This window comes from Trichechus manatus, unplaced genomic scaffold (genome assembly GCF_000243295.1).
Source record: "Trichechus manatus latirostris isolate Lorelei unplaced genomic scaffold, TriManLat1.0 scaffold00027, whole genome shotgun sequence".
Taxonomy (NCBI): domain Eukaryota; kingdom Metazoa; phylum Chordata; class Mammalia; order Sirenia; family Trichechidae; genus Trichechus; species Trichechus manatus.
The window spans coordinates 19,984,528-20,003,569 of NW_004443963.1; the positions used below are offsets into that span (position 1 = coordinate 19,984,528).

A 19,042-nucleotide genomic window follows, 5' to 3' on the forward strand; every position below is an offset into this window, starting at 1 on the left:
CCCGCACGTGCTGCGCCTCGTGCACAAACCGGGCCCCGCCCCCGCCCGCATTGGCTGCTCCCGCGCCTCTACTCTTGCCCCGCCCCACGCAGCCAACCTCGGCTGCGGCTCCACGTGACCCTCGGGGGGCCTTCAGCGCAACCCGAGCGGGCTCTCTGATTGGTTCTCTCGTCTGGTCGGTCCGCTCCCAGCCCCGCCTCCCTCCAGTGGCCCGTCCGGGAGGGTGCGAGACTGGGATGAGAGGGAGAAGAAAGAGATTACCGCTGTCTGGCAGAAGGGTGGGGGGAGGGGTATGAAGAGGGAAGAGAAGGTGAAATCACTGGTAGAGGAGAAGGGGCTGCAGTTGAAGAAAGCCTATGACACCTACCCCATCAGGCGCCAATCAGGTGACACAGGGCGGACGGGGCGGGGCCTTTGGCGTCGGTCCTCACCTGGCCCCGCACGTGTCTCGCGTACCCCAGCTGCCTAACCAATCATGGCCCGGAAAGCTGCGCCTGCCCTTCATCCAGGGTGGGCCAATCGGAAGCCGCGATCCGGGGACGCTGTCCCCTGCCTCATGAATAATTAATGAGCCAGAGCCGGTCCGCAGGCGGGGTAGAGATTGAGAGAGGCGGAGGTGCCGCCGGGCGCCTGCGCAGTAGCTGCCCGAGTCGGCAGCTGCGGCGGGTCGCAAGGCTCCGGCCCATCTTGGGGGGCGGGCGGGGGAGGCGCGGCGCCCTAGCAGAGCGCGGGGCACGATGTCCGACGCGGGCGGCGGAAAGAAGCCGCCAGGGGAGTCGCAGTCAGGGCTAGGCTTGGGGCCAGGGCGTGCAGCTGGGGAAAGGGGCCTGCCCGGCTCCTTCCCGCTGGTCCTGAAGAAGCTGATGGAGAACCCCCCGCGCGAGGCGCGCCTCGGTGAGGGGGGGGCGGTGTCCGCGCGGTCTTGGGGGGCGGGGCTTCTGGGGGCGGGGCCTCGTGAGGGCGGGACTGGGAGGTCGGAGGTCAGAGTGAAGGGGTCTAACGGAGGGGGTAGGAGTCAGAGATGACGCGAGCCTGGAGGGCGAGGCAAGGGGCTTGGGATTAGGTCAGGGGAGAGTTGAAAGAAGATGAATATGACGGGGAATGATCAGGAGAGGTTAGGATGGGGTTGCGATGAGGGTGTTCGTGGGAGGGGCCCGGAGGAGGCTAATGGAGAGTAGATAGCTGCACTTAAATGACCCTCCTGGGTAAGGCACCTTCTCTGGGGACGCCCGCATCAGAATCACTCGGTATGCTTGTTTAAAATGCCGCTTTCTGGGTCGTACCCTTTGCTTCCCGAATCTGCGACTCCTGGGGCAGGAATCTGCAATTTGAAGCCCTCAACCCCCGTGATTCTAAAGTCCACTAAAGTTTGAGAAGCGCCGATATATATACAGTAGCTGATAATTGTCTGTGTTTATGGTCTGCCCCCCTTTCTGGGAGGAGGGCCGTGTCTTCATCCTTGTGTGTGAGGATCCCCAGCTACTAGATACATACTGGAGATTTCTGGGAATGTGTCTCCCGGCTGCTGCTGAGGTGTGGAGTGGGGGAGGGGTGTCGGAAGAAGGGATTCGGGCACCTTCTGCGGGCGAGGCTTGGGTGAGGCAGGTACAAGGGATGCGATTCAGAGTGAGACCACTGAGGCCCGAACCTTGTTGTTTGGGATGGACCCTAGACTTTGGGGCCACAAAGGTCCCTGGGGTATATGTGAAAAGCAGGTTTGGCCTTGTTTTTTGGCCTGGGAGCATGAGGTTCAGGGAGCGGGAGGAGTGCCACCTATTGTGGAATTGTAGGTGTGATGAGGTATGCTTTCAGTCCGAGACCTTTGAATTTCTAAGAACCTTTAGTGTGATTCAGGGATTTGGGAAGGATAGGCCTTCTGAGTCGCCTATCCTGGAAAATTAATTTTCTCTTTAAAAATGGCATTTCTCTTCATTTCCTGGGTGTGTTCTGAGCTTCCCATCCCTATGGCTGTCTCTCTTGGGTTATATATAGTTTCAGCACATCAGGTGAGGCCAGGCTCTCTCCTCCTGCTTTGGAGTCTCATGTCCACAAACTCCTGTTGTTTGTTTTTAAGGAGATGCTTTATTCCAAATATGGGGCTGAGGCAGGCTGCAAGCAAGGACAGGTATATACACACGGCAGGTTCTTGGTTAAAATAGTAACCATCCATAATAACAATCCTACCTTATATTTGCAGAAGGCTCGCAAAGCATTTCAACATAGTCTTAGTTCCTTTAGTCTTCCACAACAGACCTGTTGGGCATTATCCCTGCTTTCCAGATGAGGAAAACTGATGCTCATACAGGTAAAGGTGCTTCCCCAAGGTCACACAGTGAGGCCTATGAGTCTCAGTCCCATGCTCTTTCTACTGTATCACACTGGCAACCACTGGTGTTAATCCCAGTGACCTGAGTGATGGGTTTACACCTGTATTGTCCCTTACAACTTAAAACTTCATTTTACAAAAGAACTCTGACTTAAAATACCATTAATTGCTTCTTGTTGTCAGGTGTTGTCTAGTCAGTTCCAACTCACAGCGACCCTATGTACAACAGAACAAAACACTGCTTGGTCCTGCACCATCCTCATGATCATTGTTACGCTTGAGCCCATTGTTGCAGCCACTGTGTCTATAGGTCTCATTGAGGGTCTTCTTCTTTTTCACTCTCTACCAAGTATGATGTCCTTCTCCAGGGATTGTTCCCTGCTAATAACATGTCCAAAATATGCAAGATGAAGTTTTGCCACCCTCGCTTCCAAGAAGCATTCTGGTTGTACTTCTTCCAAGACAGATTTGTTCATTCTTTTGGCAGTCCATGCTATATTCAGTATTCTTCGCCAGCACCGCAACTCAAAGGCGTCAATTTTTCTTTGGTCTTCCTTATTCATTGTCCAGCATTTGCATGCATATGAGGCGATTGAAAACACCATGGCTTGGGTCAGGCACACCTTAGTCCTCAAAGTGATATCTTTGCTTAGTCCTCAAAGTGATATCTTTGCTTAGGCCAGGCAAAACCTGGAACTTACTCTTGCTTGTCCGTCAGTATGGCTTCTTTTCTGTCTCCCTTCTCCCATCTCCTTTGATTCCCAAGCGACCCCACCCAACATAGGTCAGAGTCATTTCTGAACAGAATGTGGAGCCCAGGCCTCAGGGGAGGAGAGCAGGGAGGTCATCTGACCTGCCCAGCCCACCACGGCTTGGCGTTTTTAGTTCCCAACTGGTTATAAACCAAAGCCTGGAACAGAAAGGAGTTGCAAGAATTCAAGTTAATTCACATTAGAAGTCGTGACCAAGTTCTGTTTGTTGAAAGCTCCAGCTTCTTAACTCGTTGGGTGTGTCCATTTTTATTGGACCAACAGGTTGCTTTTTGGCTCCTGTGGTCTAGGAGTCCATGCGTGACTGGCTTGTTTCCAGTGTAATCATATTTGATTTCTCCTTTTCACTTCAGAATCCAGACTTCAGAGTTGTCTCCCTCAGTTTTGAAAACCCGTTATGAACTTGTCATGAGTTTATCTCCCATTCCCCTCCCTGTCACTTTGATTTCCTTCCAGCCGTTTCACATTTCTTTCTTGTCTTTTTTTTAATCGCCCTCTCTTGAATATCCACAGGCATAACTTTTTGAGAGATTTAGGTGGGATCTGGTCCCCACGAAATTGATTCATTTTGGTTTGAATGGGAGCAGTCTTTTTCCTTTAGCTCCACCCCTCTTCTTCCTCCCGGAAAACGTACCTGCCTTCAGCCTCTCCTGCTGATTCTGGGATAGAGGGCTCTTGAAATGGTTGCTTGGGAAAAGACCCTGCAAAGACAGTTCTAGGCCCTCTCTATTAAAAAATCAGAAGGGAGTCTGTTTGCAAATCCAGCACTCATTCATTGGATATACGTATAGTCTCCGACTTATGACAGGGTTCCATTCCGATAACTCTGTCGTAAGTTGGTTCTGAAGTAAGTCAAGTATCTCTTTTTTTAAAAAATTTTCACTATTATTGCCTTTTATTATCAGTATTTTTATAAATTCGACGTTTATTTCTTTGAACATTTGCAAGTGAACATCTGAGAATGTTAACATCAGCAAATTATGTGTTGCAACGTTGTTTGTGGTATATATTACTAACAATAAGATGTATGAAAAAAGAAAAAATAATCATAAGTGTGGTTCATCGTAACTTAAATATTATACATTGTAAGTTGGGGACTACACATTTTCCCATCACCTTCTGTCTGCCTGGCCCTGTGTTGCCCCTCAGGATCTAGAAATGAATCAGAATAGTTCCTACCCTCAACGAGCTTATAGTAATAATGAGTGTCTGTTGGGTGCCAGGCACTCAGCAAGACACTTCCTCATGTGATCGTTAATCTTCACAAAAGAGACTGTTCTATTCTTATTTACAGAGGAGAACACTGAGGCTCAGAGAGGTTAAGTAACATGGCTGAAGTCACAGAGCAAGTGGGTGGCAGGGCTGGGATTCCAGCCCTAGGCCTGTTGTGTGAAGAGGCATAACTGGAAGGGACAGGAAAACACAACAGTTCTTGACCTGCAGATCTCAGCCCTTTCCATCCAAAGTGTCAAGATAGGGCCAGAAACTCCATTTCCTTCCTTGGCACCTCTCCCCTGCAGCTGCTCATCCTGCAGCCCATTCTGAATTTACCTGGGACCAGATCCGGGGCTCAGAGCTTGCCCTTTCCATGAGCACCTGGGAAGCCCAGGCCTGGATGAGGGCGTGATGCCAGGCCTGGTCAAGCCAGGTTATACCGGAAGCACAGGCTGGGTTTCTGGAATGCACAAGATGGAATCGGGATGCGGAGATGGGTCATCCCCCTGCGGCTAACTGCTCATATCCTGAGATTGCGTTACCCACTTGCGTGGCGTCTCATCACAGATTTTGTGTCTGCAGATAAGGAGAAGGGGAAAGAAAAGCTGGAGGAGGACGAGGCCGCGGCAGCCAGCACCATGGCTGTCTCTGCCTCCCTCATGCCACCCATCTGGGACAAGACCATCCCATATGACGGCGAGTCTTTCCACCTGGAGTACATGGACCTGGATGAGTTCCTGCTGGAGAATGGCATCCCTGCCAGCCCCACCCACCTGGTCCAGAACCTGCTGCTGCCTGTGGCTGAGCTGGAAGGGAAGGAGTCGGCCAACTCCTCCACTGCATCCCCACCATCCTCCTCTACCACTGTCTTTCAGCCCTCTGAAACCGTGTCCAGCACAGGTTGGTGACAGGCCTTTGGACAGGGCCACCTGCCAGTCCCCATCCAAGGGAGTCAGTCCAACTTCCCACCGAGGCCTGCTTGTGTCCACACTCCCAGAGGGCCCTTTCTCTTGAGGGGAGGTCCTGGTGGGCTTGCTGTGTGGGAAACCCTCTGCTCGCCACTCTTCAGCACAGTCCCCCGAGGCTGGAGATAAAAATAGGAGCCACATTAGCGGCAGTCAGAGCCTCTCTGCTGGTTGGCGTGCTGCAGATGGTCAGGATGGTGGGGCAGGAGCCGATCCAGTCTGAGGCTTCCCGTCTGTGTTTCCTCAGCCCTGCTCTTTGCCCCGACATGCACTTGGCTGCAGATGATCGGGAGGCTCAAGCAATAGTAATATTGCTTATTATTATCGCTATTATTATAGCTAACATTTATTTGACACTTATTCTGTGCCCGGCATTAACATGTAATCCCTATAAGAACCTTATAGGATTGGTACTATTATTGCTATTTTATAGATGAGGAAACTGAGGCACAGAGAAGTTAAGTAACTTGCCCAAGGGCACACAGCAGGTAGGTTGTGGAGGCAGCACTTGAACCCAGGATGTCTGACTCTATAACCAGGTACCACGTAGACTCTAGCATGAAGAAGGCATTCCTGCCGCCCGGCCAGGGCAGCAACATCTTAAGGGTCCTTCCTTCATCTACACGTCTTCTTTCTGGTTTACCTCAGGCAGTTTGTTGTTTGTTTGTTTTCATGCCACTTGGACATGAGCCCACCAGTGGAGGCGCATGGCCCCTGTTTTGGGAGCTCTGCAAAGCATTGTACAGGCTCAGTTACAGGCATACAGGCTGATGGTTCCTGGGAAGCACCCTGGAGCTGGTATGGAACCCAGGGAACTCACTTCCATAAAATTCTCATACACTATTGCTTTTAACTCTACATTACAGAAAACTTTTTAACTCATTGTGGAAAAATTTTTATAGAAATAAGAAAGAAAATACGATAATGAGCTCCATGTAATCAGCACCCAGCTTCAGTAGTTCTTAACGCATAGCCAGTCTTGCTTTCTGTACCTCTTCCCATTCTCTCACCTGATTATTTTCAGTCAGATCCTAAACATTATACCATTTCATCTATAAATATGTCAATACATATCTAAAATATAAAGGTTCTTTTTAAAAACATAACAAAAACGCCAACTTTACATTTGAAATCTACAGTAAATTCATCAGCATTCAAATTTGTCCCGTAAATGTTGTTTTACAGTTTGTTTATTTGAACCAGGGTTCAGACAAGGCCCCCACATTGCGTTTGGTCGATACCTCTCTTAAATCTCTTGTGTAATTTATAGGTTCTCCTCTTCTCTTTTTTTCTTTGCAATTTGTTTGTTGAAGAAATGAAATAATTTGTCCTGTAGGTTCCCCATGTGCTGGATTTTGCTGACAGGATCCCTGTAGTGCCATTTAGCATATTCCTCTGCCCCTTGTTTTCTTCTTGCAAACCAGCAGTTAGATCTGGAGGCTTCAGCTGATTGTGATAGAATCCTTATCTAAAGGCAGTTCTTTTTTGTGCCAGCTGACTTGTCCTAGAAGGCTGGTTCCATGGATTGGAGCCCCCCATCTTTTACCTTAGACTACCTAGGTGCCATCACTTTCGGTTTTTTTTAAGTAAACCTTCTTTCTTAAGGTTTACATAGCTTCAAAGTGAAGCCACCAATGTAACTACTACCCAGTTGAGAAAATAGAACACTGTTGGTATACGAGAAACCCCTTGTGATCCTGCTCAGTCATTACTCCTCAAGGTTAATCACTATCCTTATTTCCAATACCAAAGATTAGTTTTGCTTGTAGTTCAACTTTCTGTAATTGGAATTATATACTGTGTGCTGTTTTTTATTTTTAACTATTATAAATTAATTAATTTTATACTATCACTTTCATTTGTAACTTTTTATAGCTAACTTTGTAGTGTTGTTGTGAGGTGCCATTGAGTCAATTTTGACTCATAGCAACCCCATGTGACAGAGCAGATAGCCAGCTCTTTCTCCCACAGAACTACAGGGTGGGTTTGAACTGCCAACCTTTTGGTTAGCAGCCAGGTGCTTAACTGTTGCTCCACCACGGCTCCTAGCTTTATAATACACAATATAAATTATGTGGGCATCAGAATTTCTTCATACTAACAGAATAGTTGTACAGAATATGCTTATGGAATACTCTCTTGATGCAGAAAATCACAACACAGATGAAGTAAGATTTATACTGAAGAGTTGTATGCAGGCTAGAAATGAAAGTAGAATTCTTCCTCTGTTTCAGTTCCTTCTGTAGAAGACACACGAGCAGCATGTATTCTTTTATGTCTGCCTTGCACTCAGCTTTATGTTTGTGAGAATCATCCATGTTGGTACGTGTAGCAGTAGTTTGTTCATCTTCATTGCTGAATGGTATTCCTTTGTTTGAATATACCACAGTTTATCCATTCTGTAGTCAGTGGACATTTGGGGTGTTTCTTGTTTTGGGCTTTTGTGAGTAGTGCCACCGTGGACCTTCATGTGCGTGTCTTTTGGTGAAAATACATTTACTTAGTAGAATAAGACTGCTCAGCTCTCCCGCCCCGACTCCTTCCTCCCCCAGCAGAGGCACTGAAGACCTTAGAGACCATTGCTAGAATTTGTCCACAGAGCTGTCCACTGGATGGGGAGAACTCCTCCGGTCCTTGCCTCCAAGCCTCTTTTTTTATATGCTCCTTGTAAACTGTCCCCTTTTGTTCCTGGGCCTTTTTCTTCCATCCGGTCCCTGAAACTGAGCCACATCTTGACATTTGATTGGTTGCATTTCGAACAGCATTTCCCCATTGTGGGTACCTTGGCTGTTGTTTGCAGGTGTAGGGTTTGGCAAGCACCAGTATCTCTGCAGTCACCACGTAGGTCCCTGGTCATTCACTCCTCTGATGCTCAGACGTCTTTGTAATTACCCACCTCCAATAGGATACAGTGAATTCCTGTGCAGGATCCCATTAAAACCCAAGGCTGGTCATGCCAGACCTGTGCCCAGAACCCTCTAATGGCTTCCCATCTCAGGTAAATCAGCAGCACCATTAAAATTCGGACTGGGTAATTTTTTTGTTGGAGTGGAAGGAGGGACTGTCCTGTGCATTGTAGGATGTTTAGCAGCATCCCTGGCCTCGACCTACTAGATGCCAGTAGCATCCCTCCAGCCCCAACATGGCCAAATGTCTCCTGCAGGGCAAGATCACCCCCTGTTGAGAATAACTGCTTTATTGGGATTAAAGACCCTGCATGATCTGTTCCACTCCCCTTATTCATCCACTCTAGCCACACTGGCCTCCTCGAACATACCAGGCAAGCACCTACCACGGGGCCTTTGCATGTGATGTTTACTGTTTCTGAAATGTTCTTCCTCCAAGTATCCACATGGCATTTAACGTTTACATTTGTCTTTATATATACACACACACATATATATATATATACATATATATGTGTATATATATGTATACATATATACATTTGTTTGTTTTTTAATCTTATTTAATGTCACCCATCCCCACTAGAGTAACCTTCCATGAAGGCAGGGATTTTTACCTGTTTTGTTCATTGCTTTAGCTTTGCCAGGACAGTATCTGGCACATGGTAGGTGTTCATTAAATGTGTATTGTCTAAACCATTCTTTTGTGTCCTCCTTTCAGTAGCATTGACTGGGTAGACCAAAGGTACAGGATTTTTTAATAACTCTTATCTCTAATCACAGACAACCTTTGACTTCTGAAAATAACTTTAATCCAGTCCTCTGTAAAGCAGTAGCCAGGTGGGGCAGAGAAGACAAGGATCCTGAGTCAGCCAGACCTGGATTCAAACTCTAGTTCAGTCATTTGTCATCTGCGTGACCTCACCTGTAAACTTGACTGGCGCCAGACCCCCTTTCAGAGTTGTCAGAGACTTAGTGAGCATGGTGCCTGGCATGCCTCTGGTCCTCAGAAATGGGAGCCATTTCCATTATTGCGTCTGTGTCCCAGACCCATTCTGGTTCACAGAGAGACTCAGCTGTTTCTTATTACTTGAGACTTTGAAACCACAGGAAGTTAGGAGGTATAATGATTACATATTTTGCTTAACATTTGTGGAGGAAAAAACAATCAGAAAATCCTATCTTTTTCAAGGGCCTCTGTTTCCTTTTGAGCATTCTGTTCCTAAAGGGAAGAATTCTCTCCATGTTTTTGGTGTGGCATTAACTCATGTGCCAGTATGGCTAGGGGCAATGCTGCTGTGGTCTTTCTTCCCTCCGGTGGCAGTGGTTTGTGCAGCCTGGAGATTCAGGCAGGTGCCTGGGTGTGTGAAGTGGGTCTTCCCTGTCCAGTGGACTGCTTCGTAACCACCTGCCTTCTGTGTCTTTCAGAATCCTCCCTGGAAAAGGAGAGGGAGACGCCCAGTCCCATCGACCCCAACTGTGTGGAAGTTGATGTGAACTTCAACCCTGACCCTGCTGACCTGGTCCTCTCTAGTGTGCCGGGCGGGGAGCTCTTCAACCCTCGGAAGCACAAGTTCGCGGAGGAGGACCTAAAGCCCCAGCCCATGATCAAAAAGGCCAAGAAGGTCTTTGTCCCCGATGAGCAGAAGGTAATTTGGTATCCCTTGTAAGTAAACGTTCAAGGTGTGCCCAAGAGCCTAGGTGGTATCCTTCGTCACATTTGGTTTGATGTGGAGGTGCCTCCCTCCTGTGGACACCATTAAAAAAACCAAAGCTCCGTGCCTGGAGCCATGTCCTGCAGCAGTTTGGTAGAACTAAAGGAGTCGGTGGTGTTTGGCCCTGAGTAACTCCCTGTAGTTCTTTCCTCACCCGGGACCGCTGACTGTGGCCATGCACCTGCTGTCCTGGCCTTAGCCCAGACATCGGGGAGAGCTCACTAGGCCACAGGAACTGGGGTTGAACAAGTCCTTGCTTTGAAGGACAAAAGATTGTTTGTGGCCATCCCTAGGGAAGAGCGAGCAGATCTCAAGCTGATGGGTTTGTTAAGAACTGGCAGGGGAGTGGGGAGAGGCTTACACGGTTTTTCCTGTCCTCTTATATTAAAAAAAAAACTCGAAGGAGCTTTGGAGTCAGGCAGACCTGGGTTCAAACCCCACTTTGCTACCTATGGCCTAGCCGTACCTCAGGTTCTTTATCTATAAAATGGGAATAACCCTGCCTGTCTCTCAGAATGTTGCTGAGGTTTTAATAGTGATGTGATGACAGCAAACATGTATATGGTATTTATTGTAGATCAGGCTCTGTTATGAGCACTTTACATATACTAATTCATTTGATCGTCAAATGCCCCCATGAGGTAGTTGCTATTATTATCCTTATTGTGATGATAAGGGACCTGAGACATTGAGAGATGAAGGAATTTGCGTGGCCTCACTGCTAGTAAGTTAATCAATGGCAGTGCCAAGATGTGTACTCAGGGGACTAAACCCAGATGTCCAGGCCCTTAACCACTGCCAAGAATGCCTGCGTGAGGCAAGGTATAGACGGCGCTGTCTGCGGAGGCAGGACATAGCAGACTGTCAGTAAACAGTCTCCTTCCCTCCACCATGTATCCTCCCAGAGGGCTTTGTTTCTCATCCTGCCTCCCTGAGGAAAGGGTGGTGCCAGCTCTTTTCCCAGGGTCCCAGCCCTGGTTCTGGCCACATCAGACGAGTTATGAGGGGAGTCGGGTATGGAGGGTGGTAGGAGGAGAAAGGTTGGGTTCCCACATGGAGAAAGACAGCAGATCCACAGAGAGCACTTCTTCACAGGATGAAAAGTACTGGACAAGACGCAAGAAGAACAACGTAGCGGCCAAACGGTCGCGGGACGCCCGGCGCCTGAAGGAGAATCAGATCACCATCCGGGCGGCCTTCCTGGAGAAGGAGAATACGGCCCTGCGGACGGAGGTGGCCGAGCTGCGCAAGGAGGTGGGCAAGTGCAAGACCATCGTGTCCAAGTATGAGACCAAGTACGGGCCCTTGTAACCCGTGTCCTCCCACCCAGGCGGGGCACTGCCTGCACCTCAGACCTCTGCCTGGGGGCGCCCTGAAACCCACACACGCGTGGAGACTTAAGACCCGTCATCCGCGAATGACGGCGCACCTGCTCCAGGAGCAGTCACGTCTAAGCTTCATTATAACACGGCCAGAGCACATGGGGACTTCCCCGGGCCAGCTTCCTCACAGGTGGGGAGCACGAGAGAATCTCCGTGGACGGGTGAATCGGCCTTAGTTTCTGTTCTTTGATGCCTCAGCTGAATCAGAAGGGGACCTCTGGAGTACCAGTCTCTCCTGTCACAGAGCACTTGGGCTCTTCTTGACTCTCCCTCAGCCTCTGGCCTGGGCTGCCAGGGCTGTCTCCACAGAGCGAGTCCTGACCATTATCGGCCCCCTCACGTCTTCTCAGGTCTCAGGGCGTGTTTCTGGGCAGGGCGTGTGTGTCATTCACTTCACCCTTCCCACAAAGGCTTCGAGAGAAACAGAAGCTCGCCCCCACTCCTCAGTGAGTGTCTACACGGGTGGTGGGCCCAGGAGCGGGTCTCTGTGCAGCCTAGATGGTGTTTGAGTTGTGCCTACAGCAGAAGTGTGCCCCACCGTTCTTAGCTCCTGCGCCCCTCTTCTCTCTGAGGTCTGGAAGCCAGGGAGGAGGCCCTGGCCATCGGCTCTCTCTGCATGTCACCTGCTGTGGAGCAGAGACTGCCAGGGCCATTGGTCTCTGAGCTCTGACCACCAGGGCACAGGAGGCCTGTGGTCTCCTTCAGGTCACTCGTGGAGGCCACCTGAAGCTCTTGTTTGTCCCATACGCTGAGCCTCTGGGCCTGCTGTTTATTTTCATCACCCAGTAACCAATCTCAAGTCTTGGATTTAAAAGGAACACTCCCCCCATCTAGGAAGCTTTAACTTCCTGGATCCCAGGATGCAGCTTCCACATGGTGTTTAGAAAACTAGCCTCCATGGCTCCCCTTATGCTGTGGGCACAAGAGTTGGGGCGTGTTTCTTGAGAAGCGCCTGTTTTTTCTTGCTGCGCTCACTGGTGTTGCCAGGCCAGGGTCTGCTCTCCATGAGGCAGCAGAGGGCTCCCAGTGCTTCAGGATCTGTCTTCCTGTGTGAGCCACCCACAGGGTTTAGCAGGCAGCCCAGCCAGGGGTTGTCAAGATTGCAGGGCAGCCTTACAGGATAGCAGGCTCTTGAGACATTTGCCTGTGTCTAGGATCCCCTCAGTCTTGGTCCCAGGAGACGCAGGACACCCACACAAGACTGGCAGTGGTGTGGAGGGGTTCTCAAGCGCAGCTGTGGCTTCCTGTGTACCACAACCGCTTTTTCTTGTGTGACTGGACTTGTCCTTTTGCTCTGCCGAGAAGATTAACTGAGAAATTCTGCCCTTTTTGGTCAGTTGGGGCACCTTTGAGACAGATGTATATATTTGCTCAGGGCAGGCAGCCTGTGGTGAAGAGGCGACAGAGGGGATGGGCACACATGGTCATCTTACCACTGGCTTTATTTAAGTGGCGGCCCAGGGGCCCGGGCCCCGAGCTCTAAGACTTTTCATAAACACAGATGTGAAGCCCCGGGGAAGACATACCCTGGCCATGGACCGCACCCCGAGGAACACCAGGGACTGTACATGCATCTCTCTGGGAGACTTGACAAAGATCCCCGAGGCCAAGGGAGGTCACCCCTGCCCTCCAGGCCCCTGACTTCTACTCTGTGGTTCTGCGAAAACCATGGACACACTTTTCACTCTGTTGTAACCACACACAGGGCAGTTGCATCCGGCATGTCAGTGTCCTGCCCGGGCAGCTCGCCCGCCCGGCACTTGCCCTCTGCTCTGGCTCCTCACCAAGAGGGCAGCTCTCATTTGTTATTGGTGGAAGAACCTCAAGCTTCCCAGCTCTTCATTTTCTTTGGCCAGAAAGCGTACGGTTTGTGTTTTTTTCGGTTTTATTTTTTTTTAAAGAATGGACACTTATCCCTGGCTGGCGCCCAGGTGCCAACCCAGTGAGTGGATGACAGCCTGATGTCTCTTGTCTTTGTCCCACCTTCTGCCTGTTCAGTGTCCTCCCTCCCCGCCAGGCAGTGGTATCTGGTTCCTTCCCAAAGTGCTTACTTGGAAAGAGTGCAGCTGTGGGACTCTTTTAGAAGAGCCCCTTCAAGTCAGGAGCCTGGCAGGGACAGGAAGGAGATATGCGCGGAGGCTGGCATTTTGGGGAGAAGAAGTGCTCGGGTAAGCTTGCCTTCTTCCCTGGCCCAAGAATTGCATCCTTGCAGGAGGACAGAGGTGGTGCCTGCTTGGTTTCTGTTGCAGAAACATGCACCTCTGTGACTCCCTCCTGGACACTTTTCATCTTGGAGCTAACAGGGACTGAGGCCCCTGCGCCCAGGTCTTTGACATCTTCTAAAAACATTGGAGGCTAGAGAAGCCATCTGAAATGGCTTCCCATGGGTTCAAGGTGGGCTAGGAAGGGCCATCTACTTCCCAAGGGTCCTGACTTCAGCTTCGAGGCAGCCTCATTGCAACCTCAGAACAGACCAGTCATGAATGAGCTAGAATGTTGCAAGCATATACATGTAATAAATGTATATCTAGATAAGGATATATATATGTATATATATATATATTTAGAGAGAGGGAATTTTCCAGATGGACAGCAGCCTTGTGGAGGACCTGGGTAACTCTTACTCTAGGTCAAAGGAAGGGGTTTGTCTGTCTGGGTCCTGAGGTTGGGGAAGGCACCTGGTGGTGAACCTTAACTTTTGGTAGGCATCACCCTGCTGAGGGGCTCCTGTGGCTCTGGACGGGCAACTCCTGCAGTCCTCGGGTGAGGTGGGCAGCAGGAGTGGAACCAGCTGAGGAAGGCCCTTTATGCTGGCCGCTCCCACTCAGGGCCCTGGGAGCTGAGTTCCATGGAACACAAAGGGCCAACAAGCCCCTGGTTTCATTGCAAAGCCCCACCCCAGAGTTCCTTTAACATCTGTTAATTTAATTTAGTGCAATAATTTTTTCTAGAAAACGGCAAAGATGACTTCCAGGTGGATATTGCTGTTTTACGGTTTGGGGATGCCGGAACACCACTTGGTTTTATTTTTCTAAGTGCATGTGATGTGTTAGCCATGTGTAGGGCTCCACGTCCTCCCCTGGGAGCTGGCATTCCAGTGGGCCCCTCTTTCCTTTACCTTTGTTGCGGGGAAAAGGCAAGGAGAAGACTCCCTTGGTCCTAGCTGGAGAGGGTGTAAGCAGGCTGTAACCCATTGGCCTTATGTGTGTATATGCGTGCGCGTGTGTCACTGCTGGTGGGCTGGAGTGATATGGCGGGAGAGAAGCCGGGAATGTGTCCTTTTCAAAACAAATTAAATATTTTGAGAAGAGAATTGTGGGCTGTCTGCTTTGTACTCACCCCCCTTCGGTGTTTCCTTGGGGCTTGAGGGTCGAACCCGAAGAGCTTGAGCTCATTAGAGCCCTCCCAGGCACCCCTTTGATGACCACACCCTTGGCCAGGTCACCTGACTATGCCTCAGTTTCTTCATCTGTCAGATGGAACTAGTTCCTACCCTGCTTACCTCACAGTTTATTGGAGAAGAACAAATAAAGTATCAGACCGCAGTGCAGTTTGAACAGATAAAACGTGTCCAACTAGTAGAGAGACAGGAAACTGGGTGCCCTTGATAGTGACCATGGACAAAAAGAGAAAGACTGGAATGGTTGGGTCCTGATCTGAGCCCTGGGGGGTTTCCTTTTCTCCTGCCAAATTTTCTGTCTGTGGCCCTGAGACTTTTCACAATTGAAAGGGTACCAGCACTTCAGGGTGCCAGTGCTGTTGTCACTGAGTGACTCAGTGTTAGGGTCCCTGGGTCCCCTGCTCAGGATTGGCATGGTTTCCCCCCGGGCTTCCATCTGGGGGGTGGGGGCAGAATGGGTGCTGCAAACCCTTCACCCCTTTCCCTCCCCTCTGTTCCCTCCAGCCTGGGAGCTGATGGTGCTGCTTCCTCTCAAGGCCAGGACTGCTCCCACCTGGCCTCCCCACACTCAGGGTCTTATGGTTTGAGGGAACATGAACCGCTTGTAATTTTGTTTCTAAGGGGCAAAAAATGCACTTGGACTTTGGAGACATGGGCTAGTGAGGTAGATTTTCTTTAAAAAATAGCCATTTTGTAAATTAAACACTGAGGCTCAGAAAGGCAAGGTGATACGCCCCAAATCACAGCTGCGATGCTAAAATTCAACCTCAGAGTGGGAGTAGAATGACAAACTCCCAGAGCAGTTACTGGACAGGCGGACTGCTCCCGGCCATGAGATCAGGGCAAGGCCACATATTCAGTGTGACCCTTGGGTCCTTCCACCTCCCCACAGATGACAGAGCCTTCCACTGTCAGCAACTGGGGGAATCCTACCCTCATTGCAGCTTCCAGTGTTTGGAGTAACTACTGTGCCCAGGCCTGAGCTGAGTGCTTGGAGGCTGTCTTAGTCATTTAGTGCTACTCTAACAGAAATATGACAAGTAGACGGCTTTAACAAAGAGAAGTTTATTCTCTCAAGTCCAGTAGGTTACAGGTCCACATTCAGAGCATCAGCTCCAGGAGAAGGCTCTCTCTCTCTCGGCTCTGGAGGAAGGTCCTTGTGATGCAGCAGTCTTCTCTTGGTTTGGGAGCATCTCAGCACAAGAACCTCAGGTCCAAAGGACGTGCTCTGCTCCTGGCACTGCTTTCTTGGTGGTGTGAGGTTCCCTTGTGTCTCTGCTTGCTTCTCTCTTTTATATCTCAAAAGAGCTTGGATTAAGACACTATCTAATCTTGTAAACCTAATCAGTATAACCTCATCACAGTGATAGAATTTACAACATAAGGAGATCACATATAACCTCATCATAGTGATAGTGTTTACAACACATAAGGAAATCACATCAGATTACACAATCATACAATACTGGGAATCATGACCTAGGCAAGTTGACAGATATTTCTGGGGGACACAATTCAATCCATGACAGAGGCCCTATTGCGTTTCAGCTTCACAGAGGAAGATGTTGTTACCCATTGTACAGACAGGGAAACCAAAGTTTAGAGAAACCTCAATCAACAAATATTTACTAAGCATCTGTTTTGTGTCGGCCCTGCCTCCTGCCCTCAATCTGGTGGAAGAGACAGGCGAACGTTAGGCGGACAAAAACAGAATGACACGTTGTGGTAAATTGTGTTTCTGAAAACATTGGGGAGCTGAGGGAGAGACTAATTATATTGGGGGGGGGTCAGGGAAGACCTTTTTGGGGGTGGCACTGAAGCTGAGACCAGAAGGGTGAATGAATGCATGTGACTTGCCCCCAAGGTTCACATACAAGTTGGGTGCAGGACCAAGACTCCTGCAGTAGCTTCTGATCCCCATCCATGGACCTCCATTCCCCTGCTGACACAGCCCCTCCGGCAGGCCAAAGGGCTGAGGCACAAGGAAAGCAGTTACGAGAGGAGCCCGTGGTGACTGGAACCATGACACCCTTGGGCTCTTGTCCCTGAAGAATTTTTTCACTGGGAATGAGACTAAGAAGACGAGTGAGGCAGACGTAACCTAAAGCAAAATGTGTGACTTTAGGGGTCAAACCTTTAGGCAAAGGCCTTGCCCAGAGCCCCCCAACACACAATCTACCCTATGGTGTCCATGAGGGCTGCAACATGTGGTTATCTGACCCCAGCCCTGGGCACAGTTGATTGGTCAAGGGATGAGCATGTGACCCAGCTGGGCCTATGAGGCCCTTCCCTATTTGTGTTTCTCTCTCCAGGGATGACTGTTGTATCCCACCACATTTTCCCCCTGCATTTGGATTCTCTTACTGGAAGCAGAGATTGTGCAGCTGCAGGAAGGACCAGGGCTGTGGGCTTAAAACATGGCAAAGCTGTGCCATCTCTGCTGAGTATGTGGCAGCTAAGGACACAGGCTTTGGAGCCAGACAGTCCTGGCTTCAAACCCTGCCTCCATTACTGACTTGGGGTATGATCTTGGGCAAGTCACTTCACCTCTCTGGGCTTCGGTTTTCTTCTCTGTAGAACGATGCATTAGCTCACAGCGTTGTGAGAATTGCACACGTAAGTGCCTGGCACAAGGCAGCTGCCTAGTACATGGCAGCTGCTTTATGGTGATGGTGTGGAAGGTAACGACCAGCACCGAGATGGTCATCTCCTGCTGTGCAGCTGTCACCATCAGGGATGGGTGTCTACAGGATGGTGTGGAACACAGCCAGGGTCAGACCAGCTGTGTGCCTTGAGCATGTCGCTCTGCCTCTCTGAGCTGTTTCGGTCTCTGTATAGTGAGATTGTGGTAAGGCCGGCCCAGAGAGTGTGTCTGACACCACAGCTCCGTGTTCAGCCCCCCTACCCCACCCCCAGGCTCCCTGGGGACACGTTCCAAAGCCAGGCCCACGCCCCCTCTTTGATTGCACCCAGCGACCAGACAGCCATTCTGCACCTCCTCCGGCTGTGCTGGCCAGCCCAGCTGGCAGCTCCTGACGTCAGCGCTAATCTGGGAAAGCTGCCAGCCAGAGACAGGGTGAGGGGCAAAGGAAATGGGAAACAGATTTCAGGATGGTTGCCCCTCGCCCCCCAGCCAGCCCCGAGCTCTCACCAGCTTCTCACTTGGCAGCCCTCCCCACCCCACTGGCTGACGCCTGGATTAAAGAAGGCGGAGCAGAGAGTCTTTGATTTTAAGCATCGGCTCAGTCAGCAGGAGCTGGGGCGCCCCAGGGCGCCATTGCTCCGCCTTCCCCCATCTGCCCTGACACTGTAGGCAGGTAACATCCATTCAGTCTGGACTCCAGACCAGCTCCAAGGAGTTGCCACTGGGGGCCGAGGGCCACTTGGGCCTGGCCTGCTGCCTGTAGCCTGTGCAGGCCCCACCTGGGCACAGGGCAGGTGGGAGCAAGGGGGACTCTTGGCAAATCCTCCCTGAGCCCAAAGCAGCCGGTATGTGGGTCCTCACCCGCTACGTCGTCCCAGCCTCACAGCACCCTATTTTACAGAGGAGGACTCTGAGGTTCAGGGGGCTGTCAGACAACTTGCCCAAGGGCTTACATCAGAGCTGAGATTCAAACCCACACCTGGTGGCTTCCAAACCAGCGCTTTTTGCCACCTCAGTGGTCTACTGGCCGAGGTGCTGGAACTGCCTGGGCCTGTTCACACTGGAAGGACACCCCCTCTGTGTCCTCCCTCAGGCTGTCGGAGGTCAGCCAGCCAAAGCAGCCAGAACCAAAGCCTGCTCTGACACCTGCCCGTGGCTGCCCCCAGCCACCCTGGCTAGCAACAGTGGGGCAGCCAGGGGTGGGAAGGATGAGACTGACGTTTGTCCCACATGCTGGGCCAGCCCTTCACAGTGACCCCATTTGGTAAATGTGGAAACTGAGGTTCAGAGATGGGAAGTGATTTCCTCAAGGCTTCACTGTGCCTCCAGTCCCCTCCCTGACCTCTTCCCTGGTTCTTGCCCACCCAGTGGGGCCCCACAGGTCCTGGGGTTCACTTGCCCCTGCATCCATCTCTCTTGCTCCTTCTCCGTCCTATCCCTGGCATGCCCTGTCCTCCTGGGTGCCAAGGTCAGAGGCTTTGAACAACAAGGATCTTCGAAGTTCTCAGGTCCAGACCCTCCTTGAATGGATAGATAAGAGACCCAGAGAGGGAAAGTGTTTACCCGAGGTCACACAGCAAAACTGGGCACAGACTGAGGACTCCTGGGTCTCCACACCCCCACCTCCCTGAAGTCACCCCAAGATGGGTACCAGGTGGCCTTCACTCAGGGAGAGCACTGGCTGCTCCTGACCCTAACCTGGGCATGAGCTGTTCACAG

The 19,042-nt window shown here is 50.6% G+C and overlaps 1 protein-coding gene across 2 annotated transcripts in view; it reads left to right on the forward strand.

Moving 5' to 3' along the window:
• The window catches only part of TEF (TEF transcription factor, PAR bZIP family member), a 24,152-nt gene extending 9,464 nt beyond the window's left edge, over nucleotides 1-14,688 (forward strand). Inside the window, exons 1-4 of one of the 2 annotated variants that reach the window (XM_004373899.2) lie at nucleotides 709-894; nucleotides 4,894-5,211; nucleotides 9,611-9,831; nucleotides 10,993-14,688. In XM_004373899.2, coding sequence (XP_004373956.1) covers nucleotides 738-894; nucleotides 4,894-5,211; nucleotides 9,611-9,831; nucleotides 10,993-11,208 — 912 coding nt within the window. In that variant the 5' untranslated portion in view covers nucleotides 709-737 and the 3' untranslated portion in view covers nucleotides 11,209-14,688. Of the gene's footprint in view, nucleotides 1-708; nucleotides 895-4,893; nucleotides 5,212-9,610; nucleotides 9,832-10,992 lie in introns of those variants that run through there. The other variant, XM_004373900.2, reaches the window with a different exon arrangement.
• Nucleotides 14,689-19,042: the final 4,354 nt, after the last annotated feature.